This window comes from Felis catus, chromosome A1 (genome assembly GCF_018350175.1).
Source record: "Felis catus isolate Fca126 chromosome A1, F.catus_Fca126_mat1.0, whole genome shotgun sequence".
Classification (NCBI taxonomy): Eukaryota; Metazoa; Chordata; class Mammalia; order Carnivora; family Felidae; genus Felis; species Felis catus.
In genome coordinates, this window is record NC_058368.1 from 92,192,980 (window position 1) to 92,211,731 (window position 18,752).

At 45.7% G+C, this 18,752-nt stretch overlaps 1 protein-coding gene across 3 annotated transcripts; it reads left to right on the plus strand.

The window, feature by feature from the left end:
• Positions 1–1,362: 1,362 nt before the first annotated feature.
• On the plus strand, positions 1,363–3,874 carry LOC101099424 (transmembrane emp24 domain-containing protein 9-like). Of its 3 annotated transcripts, none has more exons than XM_019830937.3 (5): positions 1,363–1,620; positions 1,986–2,086; positions 2,417–2,542; positions 3,092–3,202; positions 3,382–3,874. In XM_019830937.3, the coding sequence occupies exons 1-5, from the start codon at positions 1,491–1,493 to the stop codon at positions 3,529–3,531; spliced, it is 618 nt and encodes a 205-aa protein (XP_019686496.2). In that variant the 5' UTR covers positions 1,363–1,490; the 3' UTR covers positions 3,532–3,874. The 3 variants fall into 3 exon arrangements, with proteins under 3 accessions (XP_019686496.2, XP_023110004.2, XP_003980748.2); XM_003980699.6 differs by having other exon boundaries at positions 1,366–1,620; positions 3,092–3,238; XM_023254236.2 differs by lacking the exon at positions 2,417–2,542 and having other exon boundaries at positions 3,092–3,238.
• Positions 3,875–18,752: the final 14,878 nt, after the last annotated feature.

Here is an 18,752-nt window from a genome sequence, read left to right on the forward strand (position 1 = left end):
TCTCTGCTCCTCCCCTGCTCACACTCTGTCTCTCTCTCAAAAATAAATAAAGATTTAAAAATTTTTAAAAATTTCTTTTAATGTCTATTTACTTTTGAGAGAGAGAGAGAGCGAGCAAGCTGAAGAGAGGCAGAAAGAGAGGGAGACAAAGAATCCGAAGCAGGCTCCAGACTCTGAGCTGACAGCACAAAGCATGATGCGGCGCTTGAACTCATGAACCACGAGACCATGACCTGAGCCGAAGTCAAACACTTAACCTATTGGGACACCCAGGTGCCCCTCTCAAAAAAAAAAACTTATTAAAAAAAATCATCATCATCATCACCACCACCACCACCACCACCACCACCACACGTTGCAGAATAAACTAATGAGCATCTCTTAGCACCACAGGCACTAGGTGGTGGAAGACTTCATCCCACTACCTGGGTTGAACTACATCTTTCTACTGACATGTTTGGGTCTACACTATTCTCACAGGGCATTGTGGGCTTTGGAATTCTCTAGATTTGTTTTTTCTCCGCTCCCATTTTGTCATGTTGGCTCCACTCTCCCACCCCTTTTGGTTGTGTACTGCTATCCTTTGCCAGTGGCTTTCCTGCTATCTTCTCTCCCCTCCAGGCTCACCCACAACCTCTTCCTGGTTCCTAGTGCAGACGGAAGTACACTGGATGAAGGGCTCCCCTATTATATGGGCCTGGCACCTCCTGTGCCCTTAGATTCGGCCCAATTACCTTCACCCTCAAAGTTCCTGTAACTTTTCTTCCCCTAGTTCCTTAACTGGCCTACTGGCTGCTAGGCAATCCTAGGCCCCCCTGCCTAAATTGTTCTTGTCTCTCGCTGCTCAGGGAGATCTTAATCATCCTTCAAGGCTTGAGTCAAATCTACCGCTTCCACGAAAGCCGCGACATTTCCCTCTCCCCTTCCTGAATTGCTGCTTCAGCCTCTAAACCCCACAGGGCTTCTCTTCTCATTCCATGTCACCATGTCACCCCCTCTCCCCTAATCAATCCTAAACTCTTCTAGGTAGAAGCCCAGGTCATAAACGTCCCGTTATCCCCATCCTTTTAGCACACATCTGGGGTGGCTGCGCCGCATGTTGCAGAGGGCAACCCCCCGCCCCTGAAGCTGTTACCCCAATCGGCAAGATGGGCTAACAGCAGCTACGCCTCCCCGGGTTTCTGCGTGGATTAAGAGATGCCCTGTGGCGGAAAGCGCTCCAGAGCGTTCCTCCAGGTTGTTGGGGGCGGGGGCGGGGGGGGGGTGTCTCGCTTGGCCCCTCAGCAGCATGGGTCGGCGGGAACGCGCCGGGGGCGGGGCCACGCGAGGGCTCCCGGGAGTTGTAGTCCGTGCGCGAGTTTGCAGTCTCCGCAGGCTCCGCGCGGAGACCGGAGGACTCGCCTGGGAAGGTGGCGGGGGCCTGCGGGGCGCGAGGAGCTGGGCCCCGGGCTGGCCCCGGGCGGGGATGGGGCACAGCGCGGGCAACCGGTATGGCCCTGCCGCTGCTGCTGGGGCAGCTGCTGGCGCTGATGGGCCCCGGGGACGCGTTCTACCTCGAGGTCCGCGAGCTGGAGGAGAAGTGCTTCATCCAGGAGATCCCCGATGGTACCGTGGTCATAGGTGCGCGTCTCGGCCAGTCCTGGCCTTGCCCTTCCTGCACCTAGAGTCCTGAGAGGGGAGGGAAATGGGTGGCACCAGCTCAGGCCCGTATCTTCCCTCCCCTGCCAGGGGTAGGGCTCAGAGGGATGGGTGGACAGCAGTCTGGCCAAGGCATCCTTTCTCTTGCCTGTGCCGGGGATGGGGGCCCTAGGAGGCTAGTCTGAACCAGACTGGAATGATGGCAGAGAAGTGGGGCTGGAGAAGGGAGGAGAGGCCGAGGGCCGTGGTCGGTCTCCTCAGACTCAAGATCTTCCTGTTCCTCCCCTGACCACTGGGACTCCATCATGGGTATGGATGGGATTGCACCTCCGTTGCCTCTCCATTAGGTAACTACAAGACGGAGCTATACGACCCTGCTATGGAAAAGTACCAGCCCTCCCCCCAGTGGATCAATTTATTCGTGTTTGTGAAGGACCCGGAGAACAAGGTGAGGTAGGCCTTTACTCCTTGCAGCCTTCCACCGGGCCCCCACCCCCAGGCCCCCAGAGTCAATGTGTAGCCTTCTCTAGTCCTTCATTTCTCACAGAAGGATCTGTCTTCTCACAGGCAGGATAGCTTAAGGAGGGCCGTGCTCTTTGCAAACTGTACTCTGTATTGGCAATGCTGGGATCTGAGAATTTCTGGCCAAACTGATGTCCTTTCTTTCACACTGTCCCCTCTGGCCTGTGGGGGTGTAGACCTGGGATACCCCTACAATTCTTCTGGAAGCAGGTGTATGGCTAACATCTCTGTGCTCACTGGAGGCTGCTTCCTCTAGAACCTTCTGGCCCGTCAGTACGGCCCTCAGGGCAGCTTCACCTTCACCTCCCAGTCTCCAGGAGAGCACCAGATCTGCCTCCACCTTGAGTCTATCCGGTTCGCCCTCTTCTATGATGGCAAGCTGGTGAGTGTGGCAGGTGGGAGGTCCACCATCCCCAGGGGCTCAATTTCTCTGCCTCTAGAGTGAGAAGGGTGCAGTGGGTGGTGCCTGTTGAGTAGGGCTGGGACTTTACATGAAGTAAGCACATGGGGAACAGATCTTGAGGATAAAAGGAGACCTTGGGAGGGAGTTACCGTGACTTAAAATCCTCCCTCGGCTCCCTGCCCCATCCCTAGGATACAGACTGAGTTTCACCATGTGAAATTCAGAGCTGTTCTGCTGATTGCTTCAGGCCTCTCCATTGTCATCTCCCAATGCAGGACTTCTAGTAAACTGCCTCAGAGTCTTACCTCTGTTTCCTTTGCACATGTTGTCCCTATCCTTGGTGTTTTGAATATACAACTCCACACAAGCCGAGTCCCGATCTAGTGTTTGGACGCCCAGAGCAAGGCCAGTCAACAAGTTGGTGTGTGAGGAACAGTGTCAGGCCCAGGCTGGGATGCAGAAGCTAGATTTCCAGCAGGTCCATGGAGCTAAGCTCCCTGACTCCCACCTTTGGTTCCCCCGTTCCAGGCCATTCACTTGGATATGCAGTTGGGTGAACGCAGCAACGATTACGTGGAGTTTGCAGCCAAGGACAAGCTGACCCAGCTGCATCTGCGTGTCCAGCAGCTTGTGGAGCAGGTGGAGTTGATCCAGAAGGAGCAGGAATACCAGAGGGTGAGGGGCTGGGTTGGGCTGGCACAGTTGGGACGGAGGATGTGTCACCTCCTGGGAAGGGAAGCTTCCCGCTCTTCCCCCAGAGTGGGTGGGGGTGCAATTCAGTTCCGGACGCGTATCTACTCCCTTCTCCCCTCCCACAGTGGCGAGAGGAGCGCTTCCGGCAGACCAGCGAGAGCACCAACCAGCGGGTGCTGTGGTGGTCCATTCTGCAGACCTTCATCCTTGTGGCCACAGGTGTCTGGCAGATGCAGCACCTCAAGAGTTTCTTTAAAGCCAAGAAGCTGGTGTAGGTGGGCCCCAGAAACCCAGCCCCAACTCATTCCCCTTCTGTTCACTGATGGGAAGTGGCCTGGCTTGGTCTATTTCCTGGTTCCCAACCCCCCAACCCTGCAGGGCTTCCTTGCTTACTGGCAGGGGGACAGAGGACTTCTTTGAACTGGTTTCTCAGCCAGCACTTGGGAAAGGATGGGTTTCCCACTAAACGCTTGGTCGGGGAGCTGAAGGATTCTGTGTGGCTCTGTGCTGCTGAGGAGGGTGACGGGACCCCATCCCCAGGCTAAACCAGATGGATGAACTATCCCAAGATGGAGAATTAAGAGTGAATTATAAACTGCAGACTCTCTGACCTAAGCATTTATTGCCTCCTACTCTGCAATTCATTCCGGTGTTTTGTTTCTAATCAGATATTGATAGGTGTGTGAGGCCCCACATGTACTGGTGGGGGCTGATCCCAAAATGGATGGGGTGAAGGAAGCTTGTACTCCAAAAGCCTTAGCAACTTGTGGAGTCCTTTCCAGAAAAGTCCAATTTGGGTCCATCTTATGGGTAACCTGAGTGCTTGTGCGGATCCTCTGTCTCTTTCTGGGGTTGGGTCGAGTTCATGTGCTATTCTAGCCACTTGGACTGCTGGGTTCTTCCAGGAGGTCAGGTGGGCACCTCTGTCTTCCTACTATTTTCTGCCAATCTGTGTCTCTCTTTGTGATGTCACTGGTTGATTTTTTTCAGGAGATTCTTTTTCTCTTTTCTTTCCTTCTTCCCCCTCCTTCCCTCCTTCCTTTCTCTCTTTGTTCCTTTTTCTTTCTTCCTCTTTCTTCCCTCCTTACTTCCTCTTTCCCTCCCTCTCTCTTCCTTCCTTTCTTTTTCTTAAACAAGATTGGAAGTAATTGTTTCCATTATGTTCAGCATTCCTGTGACTCAGCCTTCACATGTGCACACAGGTATAGATAACCAGGCATCTATGTACCCACTGCATCTGCCTGATCTAGCCCACGTTTTACCAAGCCCTCTGCTGGTTGCTCTGTTGGAATATAGTCAGCGCTCATATGAATCTGATGTTTTCTGTCATAAGGAAGCTCACTCATCAATAAAATCAAGTCCAAATCATCAAGGCCAAGGGAGACTCCCCATTAGGAGGGGGAAGTTGTGACAAACCCTGCTCTTGGCCCCTGGGACAGACACAACCTCCCCTAAGATACTCTTGAGGGACGCTGCAAGCCTTGGAGATATTGCTCATTTGTGGGTGTGGTCATGACTGGCCTCTGGAAAGTATGAATGGACTGAACTGAAGGCTGAGGGAAACCACTAGAGAGTAACCAGAGTATGTGATCATAGGGTCCATTACCCTTACTTGAAGCTGGTGCATATGTGTGTGTGGGGGGAGGGGGGTGCTCTGCTGTCTGCCACAGGAGAAGCAGAGTGATCCAGAAAGGCACACTCTTGCACACGGAGCCTCTGGTCTGACACCAAATGAGGCAGGGCTTGAACAACAGCTAAGGGTGATGCATGCTTCTGAGGAGAAGGCTGTGCACTAAGATTGACATGATTGGAACTCTAGCCTAGTCTAGATGGTCAGGAAATGCTGCTTTTTAGAATTGCATTTATGATTAGGAGTTAGCTGGAAGAAGTGTGTTCTGGCCAGAGGGAATAGCACCTACAGAAGCCCTAAGGCAAAAAAGAATATGGCAATTTGGGGAAACTGAAAGGAGGCCACTATATCATAATCCCGACTCTAAGAGAGACCACAGGACAGATATGGTGTTTGCTGGGGGTATGGGAGGTGAAAGTGAACCTGCCTTCAGCCATACTGCCCCACCAACATGACCTAGAGAGAAAGGGCTTCAGCGAGTGTTACAAGGAGGATGGGGCTGGAAGGAAACAGGGCTTAAGGCTCTCACTGCCTCCAAAGTTAGCAAACAGAGCCTTAGGCACTCCACAACACTAAAAGGAAGGTCCAGAGATGCTCAGCAGCAGTTGCCGAAAACTTATCTGACAGGGTGCCTCGGTGGCTCAGGTGATTGAGCAGAGGATTCTTGATTTCTGCTCAGGTCATAATCCCAGGGTCATGGGATCGAGCCCTGTCACAGGCTCCACGTTGAGCATGGAGCCTGCTTAAGATTCTCTCTCTGTGCTCCTCTCCCCCTCTCTTGCAGGGACACACTCTCTCTCTTAAAAAAAAAAAAAAAAAAGCTTATCTAGCAAGGGAGAAGAGTCTGAGAAGAGGCTGAGATGTGACTGCTTCTGGGAAGGGCTTTCCTTCATTCAGAGCTCCTGCTCTTTCAACTCTTTTGGGGTGACTCCATTGTTAAATGAAAGGGGACAACTAAAGATTTGTTTTCCTTTGTTTTAATATCCTTATCTGGCGAAACTAACAGTTGCTTCATCGTTTTGGAAAGCACTCTGTCCTGTGAAACCTTAAAGTCTGGATGCCACAGCGTTAGAGTTGACAAAATTCTTTGACTGCCAGCACCACAATTAAGGCACCAACCACACCTGTAAGATAGGTGAGTTTCCATTTCACAGACCAGGAAACCGGCTCAGGGAAGCTCAGTGACTTGGCAGAGTCACGCAGCAGTCGGTAAGAGGTTGAGAGGAGCCGCTAGCACTGCAGCAGCCCAAGCTTGGCCTAGAGCGCAAAGCCGGGCGCGATCTTCTCACAACACCCAACTGTCTTCAGCAGTTCAGCAGATGCGGCAACTGGGAGGGGAAGTACCAGCACCTGCCTGGTCTGGCGCCTAAGCGCAGGGCGGAGGGCTCCGCGGGCTTTGGGGCCGGCTCACCTTGTCCTCTGGGTCCTTCACCTCCACGAACATGCCGAGCCCGGGGGTGGCCGGCTGGTACTCCTCCCGCTGCTTGTCATACAGCTGCGTCCGGTAGTTTCCTGGAGGTCAGATGAGCGCGAGGTGGCATGGAGTCGGCCCACGCCAGGACGCGGCGAGACCGGCTGCTCCCGGCTCTGGAAGAGCTGACTCTCCCCACCCCAAGGTCTTGTTCCAAACTCTCCCCCTCCGCCCGCACCTATAATTATGGTCTCGTCTGGAATCTCTTCAATAAAGCTCTTTGTGGTCTCCCCGATATAGAAGTCAAGCCCGCCTTCACTGGGCGCAAAACACCCTTCCCACTCGCACTTGGCATCCACCCTAGTCTCGGCAGCCGCAGCAGGCGGCGCGTGGTAACCTTGACGCCGCCGCGGGACATGCCGGGATAGCGAGTTCGACCAGCTGGACTACAAGTCCCGAGATGCCCCGCGGCCTCTGCCGGGCATTACCAGAATAGGGAGCTGCTACTCCCTGGAGTCGAATTGGCGCTCCTGAATTGAAACCTTTGCGTGTATCTTCTTGGTGATCCGGCAAGTGGTAGCGATTCTCAGCTTTTTACAGATGCTGCAAGTATCTGCAGTATGTTTGTGGTCGCAGTGAATCATGAGCTCATACAGGATTGAAACCGAGGATCCCTGACTTTCCTCGGCATTGCAAGAGTGCACGAATTTATCTTTGAAAAAAAAAATTAAAAAGAGGGGGGCACCTGGGTGGTTCAGTCCTTTAAGCATCCGACTCTTGATCTCGGCTCAGGTCATGATCTCACGGTTTGTGGATTTGAGCCCCATGTCAGGCTTTACGCTGACAGCGCAGCGCCTTCTTGGGATTCCCTCTCTCCCTCGCCTGCTTGTTCTCTCTCTCTCTCTCTCTCTCTCTCTCTCTCTCTCTCTCTCTCTCTCTCTCAAAATAAATAAACCTAAAACAAAACAAAACAAACAAAGCCTGGGAGACTCTCTTTACCATTTCCTTGCCTCCCAAACCCATCCACTCCTAAATCTCATCTACTCTGGTCTGTATGGCTCCAGGAAACAGCCCCCCTTCCCAACCAGGTAAAGGAGTATTAATGGGGGTCTTGGGGCAGAGTCACCCCGTTTTGGAGAGCTCTGTGCTCAGTGTGAGATCAGCAGAGTTCTGAATACCCTGGTTTTACTGTCCTTCCTGGATTTTATACAAATTCTACCGTATTTTGGCAGGTCTTGGAGTTAGCAGTTTATGATTGTGCCATGTCAAGGTTTTACAGAAATCATAGGTGTTCTCTCTAATTTACATCCTCTTTGGTGTTTTGTTTGGCCCTAAGAAGAAAATTTGATGAGAATGTGTTGACATTTCCCCCTCATTGGAAGTCTTTACCTCATTTTTCTTTTTTCTTTCTTTCTTTCTTTCTTTCTTTCTTTCTTTCTTTCTTTCTTTCTTTCTTTCTTTCTTTCTTATTGCTTATTTATTTATTTTGGAGGGAGGGAGGGACAGAGAGAGAGAGAGAGAATCACAGGCAGGATCCCCATTGTCACTGCAGAGCCCGATATGGGGCTGCATCTCAGGAACTGTGAGTTCATGACTTGAGCTGAAATCAAGAGTTAGATGCTTAAGTGACTGAGCTACCCAGAGGCCCCACCATTTTTTTTAACAGTAACAATATAACATAATCGTGGTTCATACAGTCTTTATTTTTTTAACCATTCCTCTGATGAAGTGGTTAAATTTTCTTCCCCCCTAATTATTTGCTCTTTTGTATTGCTGAAATAAAAATTCATGTTCATTTTCTAAAAAAGCATTACTGTAGGACATAGTTTTTTGATAAGAGATCACAAAATTGTCCTTTCAAACTTTGTGCCAATTTATAGTCTCAGCAACAGTGTTTCCTGGTGCTTATTCTCCACCCTCTGGTCAAACATTTTCAAGCTTTTTAATCTTTGCAAAATCAGTGGATGAAAAGTTGTATTTCCCTTTATTTACCACTTATTTCCTTTCCTTCCCACCCTTTTAATTTTTTTCTTTTTTGTTTATTTATTTTTGAGAGAGAGCACACACAGACAGGCAGAGAGAGAGAGAGAGAGAGAGAGAGAGAGGGAGACATAGAATCTGAAGCATACTCCAGGCTCTAAGCTGTCAGCACAGAGCCTGACGCGGTGCACCAACCCATGAACCATGATATCATGACCTGAGCCGAAGTTGGCTGCTTAGCCAACTGAGCCACCTCGGCTCCCTCCCGTCCTTTTAATTTTTGTTTCCTCAGATACTGAGTATGTCTTATTGGTCATTTGATTTCTTCTGTGAATTGCTGATTGTGTTTTTCTTGGTGTCATTACAACTACATGCTATTAGTGTTGATGTAACCATCATTCAGAATTAACAAATGATTGCAGAGTTAATAAATGATAATATTTTATAAGAGCTTATAGTATTTGTAAAATTAAACTTTTTATGTTGAGATAATTATAGATTCACAAGAAACAACACAGTTGCAAGAAACAACACAGAGAGATCCAGTGTACCAATTACCCAGTTCCCCCATTGTAAATCTTGCCCAAGTATAATGCAATATCACAAACAAGACATTGACATTGATACAGTCAAGACACAGAACATTTCCATCACCACAGGAATATAATATTGACCTGTTGTAGCCTACCTTCCTACTCCTTTACCCCATCTTTAACCCCAGATAACAACGAGTCTATGTTCTACATTTCTATGATTTTGTCATTTCAAGAATGTTCTATAAATGGAATCATACAGTATGCAACCTTTTGAGATTGGTCTTTTCCACTAAGCATAACTCTCTTGAGATTTATTCAGTTTATTGCATGTTTCAACAGCTTCTTTTTATAGGAAAAGTAACCATTACACACAATGAATAAAGTTATAATTCTGTGATATCCACAACGGATAGGTAAGAACAGAGCTGTTACAAGAGCAGAGTTTTTGTGTGTTACTGAAGGTAAACTGGTATAAATTCAAATCTGAGTGAGATAACTTTAGGATGTTAAATGTCATCTCGGTGGTAATCACAAAGAAAATAGCCATAGGAAATACACAAAAGGAATTGAGAAAGGAATTTAAATGATTCACTACTAAAAAATTAACTAAATGCAAAGAAGACAGCAAATGTAGGAAGTGGGGGACAGAAAAAGCTGTAAGGCAAATAGAAAACAAAATAGCAAACAGCAGAAAGAAGTCCTTCCTTATCAGCATTTACTTTTAATTTTTTTGAGAGGCCGGGGGAGGGCAGAGGGAGAGGGAGTGAGAGAATCTCAAGCAGGCTCCATGCTCAGTGCAGAGCCCAATGCAGGGCTCGATCTCACAGCCATGAGATCATGACTTGAGCTAAAATCAAGAGTTGGACACTTAGCTGACTGCGCTACCCAGGCATCCCCGTATCAGTAATTACTCAAAAATTTCTTTAACGTTTATTTATTTTTGAGAGACGGAAATAGAGTGCCAGCGGGGGAGGGGCAGAGGGAGAGGGAGACATAGAATCCGAAGCAGGCTCCAGGCTTCAAGCTGTCAGCACAGAGCTGGATGGGCTCGAACCCACAAACTGTGACATTGTGACCTAAGCCAAAGTCGGATGCTTAACCGACTGGCTACCCAGGCACCCCTCAGTAATTATTTAAATGTAGATGCATTAGGGGCATCTGGATGACTCAGTAAGTTGAGCTTCCGACTTCAGCTCAGGTCATGGTCTCGCAGTTCATGAGTTTGAGCCCTGCATAGGGCTCTGTGCTAACAAACAGCTCAGAGCCTGGAGCATGCTTTGGATTCTGTGTGTGTGTCTCTCTCCCCCTCCCCTGCTCATGATCTGCCTCTCTCTGTCTCTCAAAAATAAATAAATGTTAAAAAAAAAGTTAAATGTAGGTGCATTAAATTCTTTAATCAAAAGACAAAGGTTGGGAAAATGGATAAAATCATGACCCAACTATATGCTGTCTCTAAGACACTCACTTTAGACCCAGAGACAAAAATAGGTTTGAAAGTGCAAGAATAGAAAAAGCTATTCCACATAAACAGTTACCAGAATAGAGCAGGGAGTCTATACTAGTATCAGACAAAATAGACTTTAAATCAAAAAGGTTACAAGGTATGGTAATGGTACAAAAAGAGCTACATAGATTTATGCAACAGGATAGAGTCCATAAATAAACCCACATTTATATGGTCAACTAATTAACAAAGGAAGCAAGAATATATAATGGAGAAAATAAATCTCTTCAATAAATGGTGTTGGGAAAACTGGCAGCTATATGCAAAAAAAAAAAAAAAAAAAGTGAACCACTTTCTTACACCATACACAAAATAAACCCCAAAGGAATTAAAGGCCTAAATATAAGATCTAAAATCATAAATCTTCATGGGAAAAGATATTTGCAAATGACATATCGGACAAAGGGCTAGTATCCAAAATCTATAAAGAGCTCACCAAACTCCACACCTGAAAAACAAATAACCCAGTGAAGAAATGGGCAGAAAACATGAATAGACACTTCTCTAAAGAAGACATCCGGATGGCCAACAGGCACATGAAAAGATGCTCAACGTCGCTCCTCATCAGGGAAATACAAATCAAAACCACACTCAGATATCACCTCACGCCAGTCAGAGTGGCCAAAATGAACAAATCAGGAGACTATAGATGCTGGAGAGGATGTGGAGAAACGGGAACCCTCTTGCACTGTTGGTGGGAATGCAAACTGGTGCAGCCACTCTGGAAAACAGTTTGGAGGTTCCTCAAAAAAATTAAAAATAGACCTACCCTATGACCCAGCAGTAGCACTGCTAGGAATTTACCCAAAGGATACAGGAGTACTGATGCATAGGGGCACTTGTACCCCAATGTTTATAGCAGCACTCTCAACAATAGCCAAATTGTGGAAAGAGCCTAAATGTCCATCAACTGATGAATGGATAAAGAAATTGTGGTTTATATACACAATGGAGTACTACGTGGCAATGAGAAAGGATGAAACATGGCCCTCTGTAGCAACGTGGATGGAACCAGAGAGTGTTACGCTAAGTGAAATAAGCCATACAGAGAAAGACAGATACCATATGTTTTCACTCTTATGTGGATCCTGAGAAACTTAACAGAAACCCATGGGGGAGGGGAAGGAAAAAAAAAAAGAGGTTAGAGTGGGAGAGAGCCAAAGCATAAGAGACTCTTAAAAACTGAGAACAAACTGAGGGTTGATGGGGGGTGGGAGGGAGGGGAGGGTGGGTGATGGGTATTGAGGAGGGCACCCTTTGGGATGAGCGCTGGGTGTTGTATGGAAACCAATTTGACAATAAATTTCATATATTGAAAAAAATAATAAATCTTCTAAAGAATGGGGCACCTTGGTGGCTCAGTGGGTTAGGCATCCGACTTTGGCTCAGGTCATGATCTCGCGGTTTGTGAGTGCTGACAGCTCAGAGCCTGGAGCCTGCTTCGGATTCTGTGTGTCTCTCTCTGCCCCTCCGCTGCTCTGTCTCTGTCTCTGTCTGTCTATCTGCCTCTCTCTCTCACTCTCTCAAAAATAAATAAACACTAAAAAAAAAAAAACCTTCTAAAGGATAACATAGACAGCAATCTCTGGGGCATTGATCTTAGAAACATATTTATGAAAGGGAAAGCAAGGGAAACAAAAGCAAAATTAAACTGTCAGGACCGTGTCAAACTGAAAAGCTTTTTGCACATCAAAGGAAACCATCCATAAAATGCACAGGCAACCTACTGAATGGGAGAAAATGTTTGCAAATGATGTATCTGATAAAGGGTTAATATCTAAAATATATGAAGAGCTCATACAATTCCACACCAACAAATCTCACAAGAACAAAGAAACAACCCACCCCCCCCAAACAATATGACTAAAAAACAGATAGAAGGGGCGCCTCGGTGGCTCAGTTCTCGTCCAATTCTTTTTTCAACGTTTTTTAATTTTTTTAATTTTTGGGACAGAGAGAGACAGAGCATGAACGGGGGAGGGGCAAAGAGAGAGGGAGACACAGAATCGGAAACAGGCTCCAGGCTCCCAGCCATCAGCCCAGAGCCCGACGCGGGGCTCGAACTCCCGGACCGCGAGATCGTGACCTGGCTGAAGTCGGACGTTTAACCGACTGCGCCACCCAGGCGCCCCAGTTCTCGTCCAATTCTTGATTTCGGCTGAGTCTGCTTTGTATTCTGTCTCTCCCTCTCTCTCTGCCCCTCCCATCCTCCCTCCCTCTCTCTCAAATTAAATAAATAAACATTAAAAAAATAAAAAAAATAGAGGACCTGAATAGACATTTTTCGAAAGAGACAAACAGATGGCCAACAGACACATGAAAAGATGCTCAACATCACTAATCATCAGGGAAGTGCAAAACAAAATCACAATGAGATATCACCCCCCAGGAGTCAGAATGGCTAGAATCAAAAAGACAAGAAAAAACAAGTGTTGGTGAGGATGTGAAGAAAGGCAATTCTTGCGATTATTGGTGGGAATGTAAACTGATGCAACCACTGTGGTAAATGATATGGAGATTCCTCAAAAACTTGAAAATATAAATACCACACAGTCCAGTAATCCCACTACTGGGCACCCAAAGAAAACGAAAACACTAATTTGAAATCCCTATATTCATTGCATCATTATTTTGAGAGAAAAATAGAGAGTGAGCAGGGGAGGGGCAGGGGGAGAGGGAGACAGAATTCCAAGCAGGCTCTAAGCTGTCAGTGCAGAGCTCAAAGTGGGGCTCGAACTCCTGAGCTGTGAGATCATGACCTGAGATGATATCAAGAGCCAGACGTTTAACCCACTGAGCCACCCAGGCTCCCCTGAAGTATGTACTTTATATGAAACCCAATTTATTCTTTTGTGGTTTGTGCTTTTGGTGTCACATCTAAAACAAATCTTTCTCTAATCCCAGGTTGCAAAAATTTTCTGTTATGTTTTCTTCCAGAAATTTTACAGTTTTAGCTCATATTTAGATAAGGGCCTGTAATTCATTTTGAGTTAATTTTTTTGTGTGATGTGAAGTAAGGTTTGATATTATCATTATTAAAAAAATTTCTTATAAAAATGTTTTTAATCTTTATTTTGAGATACAGAGCGTGAGCAGGGGAGAGGCAGAGAGAGAGGGAGACACAGAATCTGAAGCAGGCTCCAGGCTCTGAGCCATCAGCACAGAGCCTGACGTGGGGCTCAAACCCACGAGCAAGATCATGACATGAGCTGAAATTGGATGCTTAACCAACTGAGCCACCCAGGTGCCCCTAAAAAATTTTTTTAATGTCTATTTATTTTTGAGAGAGAGAGAAAGAGAGAGAGAGAGCGAGAGAGAGCGCATGAGTGGGAGGAGGGGCAGAGAGAGAGGAGACACAGAATCCAAAGCAGACTCCAGGCTCTAAGCTGTTAGCATAGAGCCCGATGCGGGGCTCGAACCCATGAACTGTGAGATCATGACTTGAGCCGAAGTTGGACACTTCACTGACTGAGCCACCCAGGTGCTCCTATTATTATTATTATTATTTTTATAACAATGTTTTTAAAGTAGGTTCCATGCCCTGCATGGGCTTGAACTCACAACCCTGAGATCAAGAGTCACATACTGCACTGAGCCAGCCGGGTGCCCCAGGTTTGATAGTACTTTTAAATTTTTATTTGCATTTGGCCATTTAATTGTTCAAACACCATTTGTTAGAAAGGCTATCCTTTCTCCTTTGGACTGTCTTTTTTCACCTTCGTCGAAAGTCAGTTGTACAAATACATGTGGGTCTGTCTCTGGACTGTATTCTGTACTGCTAATCTACTTACCTATCTTTATGTCAATACCATGCTGCAGTTTTTTTTTAATTAAAAAATATTTTTATTTATTTTTGAGAGGGAGAGAGACAGAGCACGAGTTGGGTAGTGGCAGAGAGAGAGAGAGGGAGACACAGAATCTGAAGCAGGCTCCAGGCTCTGAGCTGTCAGCACAGAGCCTGATGCAGGGCTTGAACTCATAAACCACAAGATCATGACCTGAGCTGAAGTCAGACGCTTAACCAACTTAGCCACCCAGGTGTCCCTTTACCATGTTGTGTTGTTAAATGTGGCTTTATAATAAGTCTTTAAATCAGGTAGTTTTAGTCCTCAAACTGTTTTTTTTTTTTCTATTTTCAAGTTGTTTTGGCCATTCTAGTGCATTTCCATATGAAACATCATATTGTTAATTTTTTAGTAAAAAAATGTGCTGGGCTTTTGAGTGGGGTTTTGTTGAATTTATAGACCAATGTGAGGAAAATTATTATCTTAACATTAGTGAGTCTTCTGGCCCCTGAACACGTGTATCTTTTCATTTATGTAATCTTTAATTTTTTTATTCCTTATCATCTTCTTTTGTAGTTTTTGGTTATTTAAATCAGTCGAATGGAATAAGATAGTTCACTTTTTTTCCTGTACATGCTTTGCTAGCTATTCACAGATAATCACAGTGAAAAGTGAGGCCAACCTGAAAGTGACATATATCATTTCAATTCACTACCCATTTGCTGAAGCTAATCATATGTAAGGGGGCCAGGAAGTACAATTCTTTTTTTTTTTTTAAGTTTATTTTTGAGGCAAGGGGAGGGGTGGAGAGAGAGGGGACAGAGGATCTGAAGTGGGCTCCGAATTGACAGTAGAGAGCCTGATGCAGGGCCTGAACCCACAAACTGTGAGATCACCACCTGAGCCGAAGTCATGACCAGTGCCGAAGTCGGATACTCAACCGATTGAGCCACCCAGGAGCCCCCAGGAAGTACAATTCTCCTACCCACTTGGAAAAGAAGCAAGCCAGAAATATTTGGTGAACATCACTGATGATTATCATAACTTCCTTGGTTGCTGACCTAATAGCTATTCTCCATCCCTTATTACTGGCTAAGAGAACCCTAATTTTGTCTACTCTCTTCTGGGTGACATCTGCTACAGAAAAGACCACACTTTTCATGGTAATCCCATTCATTTCTCTTTGGTGGTTATTGGATTAGCCATATTCTGGCTACAAGACAAAAGGATGTCTACTCCTGGGACTTCTGAGAAGTCTCTTAGGGACATCAGAGGGACAACTGGGTGGCTCAGTTGGTTAAGGATCTGACCTCGGCGCAGGTCATGATTTCACGGTTTGTGAGTTTGAGTCCCACATTGGGTGAGCTCGAGCCCCACTTCAGGTGAGTCCCACCTCTGTCTCTCTTTCTATGTGCAGACATGGGATTCTGTCTCTCTGCCCTCACTCACTTGCACCCTCTCTCTCTCTCAAAAAGAAAAAAAAAAAAGGACATCAGAGGGGCACCTGGGTGGCTCAGTTGGTTAAGTGTTCAACTCTTGATTTCAGCCTAGGTCATGATTCATCAGATTGAGCCCTATGTCGGGCTCTGCGCTGTCAGCACAGAGCCTGCTTGGGATTCTCTCTCTCCCTCTCCCTGCCACTCCTCTACTCATTCTCTCTCTCCCTTTCAAAATAAATAAATAAATAAACATTAAAAACAAAAAAAGGATATCAGGCAGTGGGCAGTTACTGTTCTTGCCCTTTATTTGGTGGTGTGTTATGATGTGATTACCTAGATGTGCAACCAAGAGAGGAGTGGCAAACACTCTCAGGATGGCAGAGGGGTAAGGTGGACAGATGCTAGGTGACTGAGGGCATCATGTGCCATGTTGAAATAATCAACCCTGGAACCACCCTACCCTTAGACTTCTTGTTATATAAGGTAAGAAATGTCCTTACTTGGGTCTTTTTTTTTTTTTTTTTTTAAGAGAGAGAGGGAGAGAGTAAATGGGGCAGGGGCAGAGAGACAGGGGAACAGAAGATCTGAAGCAGGCTATGTGCTGACAGCAAAGAGCCTGATGTGGGACTCGAACTCACAAACTGTGAGATCATGACCTGAGCGGAAGGCAGACACTTAACTGACTGAGCTGCTCAGGCGCTCCACTTGGGGTCTTTTTTGCTTGGGTTTTCTGTCTATTGAAGTAAAAAGCATTGAACTATAACAGAATGCTAAGGCTGAGCCAGGAGCCAGGAATTACGGTAAGCACTTCATCTGCATAAAGGTAATATAATCTGATTTCATCCCGGTAATAACACTGTGACATGGGTGTTATCAGATCCATTTTATGGATGGGGAAATTAAAGCACAGGGAGGTTAAATAATTACATGAGGCTACACAATTCTAAGTGGTAAAAACAAGGATGAAAACTTTAGGTCTATTCTATGTCAAGGATAACTTGAAATCATTTGTAAATATCCTATACGTTCCCTACTTTAATTTTTTCTCTGAAGCACATGTAAAAAGAATTGTGGTGTTTCACCTTCAGCACCCAGATATTTCCAGGGGTAAGGAAAAATACCAGAGAATGTAGGAGCTGGTTAACCTTATAATTTATTGCTACCTACCTTTGGACAAGTATTTTTTATTTGAATGAACATATTCCCTATTCTTCGTAGGCACCAGGAATATAAGCATTTAGGCATTTAAAAAAAGCTTTAATTTTTTTTATCTTGAGAAAGAGAGAGATAGAGAGCATGTGTACCAGGCTTGCAGGGTAGGGGAAGAGAGAAAGAGAGGGAGAGAGAAAATCCCAAGCAGGCTCTGTGCTGTCAGCATGGAGTTCGAAGATTTTTGGCATTTGTTTAAAAAGAAAGGAAAGAATGAAAGAATGAACACAACATTAAATCAATGCTTGATACTTACATATTATACCATATTCACAACAATCCTATAAAATGAGTATTCAATATATCTACTTACAGATGGGAAACCTGAACTTCAGCGTAAGTAGTCAAGCCACAAAACTAATGAATGATGGAGCCAATAAATGATGAAACTAAGAAGTTTTGGAGTGAGATTGAAAACAATATGTGTCTGGCCCCATATAAAATGTTTTGTCACAGGGGTGCCTGGCTGGCTCAGTCGATGGAGTATGTGACTCTTGATCTCCCGGTTGAGAGTTTGAGCCCCACATTGGGTGTAGAGATTACTTAAAAATAAAATAATATAAAAGGAATTTAAAAAAATAAGTAAAAATGTTTTATCACAGCATATCTGGTGCATCCAGATATTATCTACCATCTGAGTTTTGTCTTGGAATGAAGCTGGCCTTCATTTTCTGCTTATTCAGAACTCATTCTAGTTGCCAACCAACCAAAGAGATTAGGAGTTCAAGGATTATGAAGAAAGTTTTCAGAGGGTAGAGATGAATAATCCCAATTCCAGATTCTAAAATATGGCTAACCAATGAATATTTCTCTGCAGTTTTTAGTTGCTGATGAAACCGACAAACAAGATAAAGGTTCCTGCGCTTGAGCTTATATTCTAATAAAAAGAGCAAATTATAAATAAATAAAATAATTTCAAACAGTGGTGAGAGTGATAACAGATCGATGTGAGAGAGCCTGTCTAGGTAACTGAATCCTGCCTTAAATGACAAGAAAGTGGCATCCACATGGGGTACTGGGAGGAAGATTGTCCTATGCAGGAGGAAACTATACAAAGTGGAAAGTTCCCTGACGGTAATGAACTTGGTGTGTACAAGGGAAAGAAAGTAGTGCATTTGAGCACTGTAAGTGAACATGAGAGTGGTGGAGATGAGATTCCTTGGAGGTAGGGCAGAGGCCAGTTCAGGCAGGGTCCTGAGACTGTCATGGTAAAAAATTGAGGGTTTTTAGTAGTTGCAATGGAGCACTACTGGAGTGCTTTATGTAGGAGGGTTATCCTACCTGGCTTATATTTTTAAAAAGATCACTCTGGTTGCTCTCTGCAGAATGGATCATGGGAAGGCCCGAGTGGAAGCAGTTAGGGTGGCTGTGACTAGGTTTATGTTAATGGAGTTGTATATAAGCAAGTCCAAACTCTCACAATCTTTGACCTTCCAAAATAAAGGGTTCCACCTTCCTATTCCATCATCTCAACTAACACTTATAACTATCATCTAACCATGTACTTGTTTATTGTCTGTCATTCTCATTTAGGATGGTCACATAAAATACGAGCGCTCTGTTAAAACTGCATTTCAGGTAGAATAACTTATTTTTACTATAGGTGTTCCCAAATATTGCATGGGAAATTCGAATACTAAAAAAACTATTCGTCATCTGAAATGCTAACAAACTGGGCAGCCTGCATTTTTATGAGCTAAATCTGGCAACGTGACCCCCACTAGAATGTGAGTTCCATACGGGAAGGAACCGCGTCTGTCCGTGCCCCAACGTACACCTTGGGCTTAGCGTAGTGCCTGTCCGAACACGGTGGGAGCGCACACCTGCTCACGGAATGAATTAAAAAAGGATTTAAGGAAAGAATGAGTCAGTGAATAAAAGGCTGCACGAGAGCCCCTTGGTGCGGGGGACCTGTGGGTGGGCACGCGGGAAGACAGAGAAAACCGAGATTAGCCTGGGGCAGCCGGGAAGCGGACGCGCTGAGGTCACCGGCGCCTGCGGC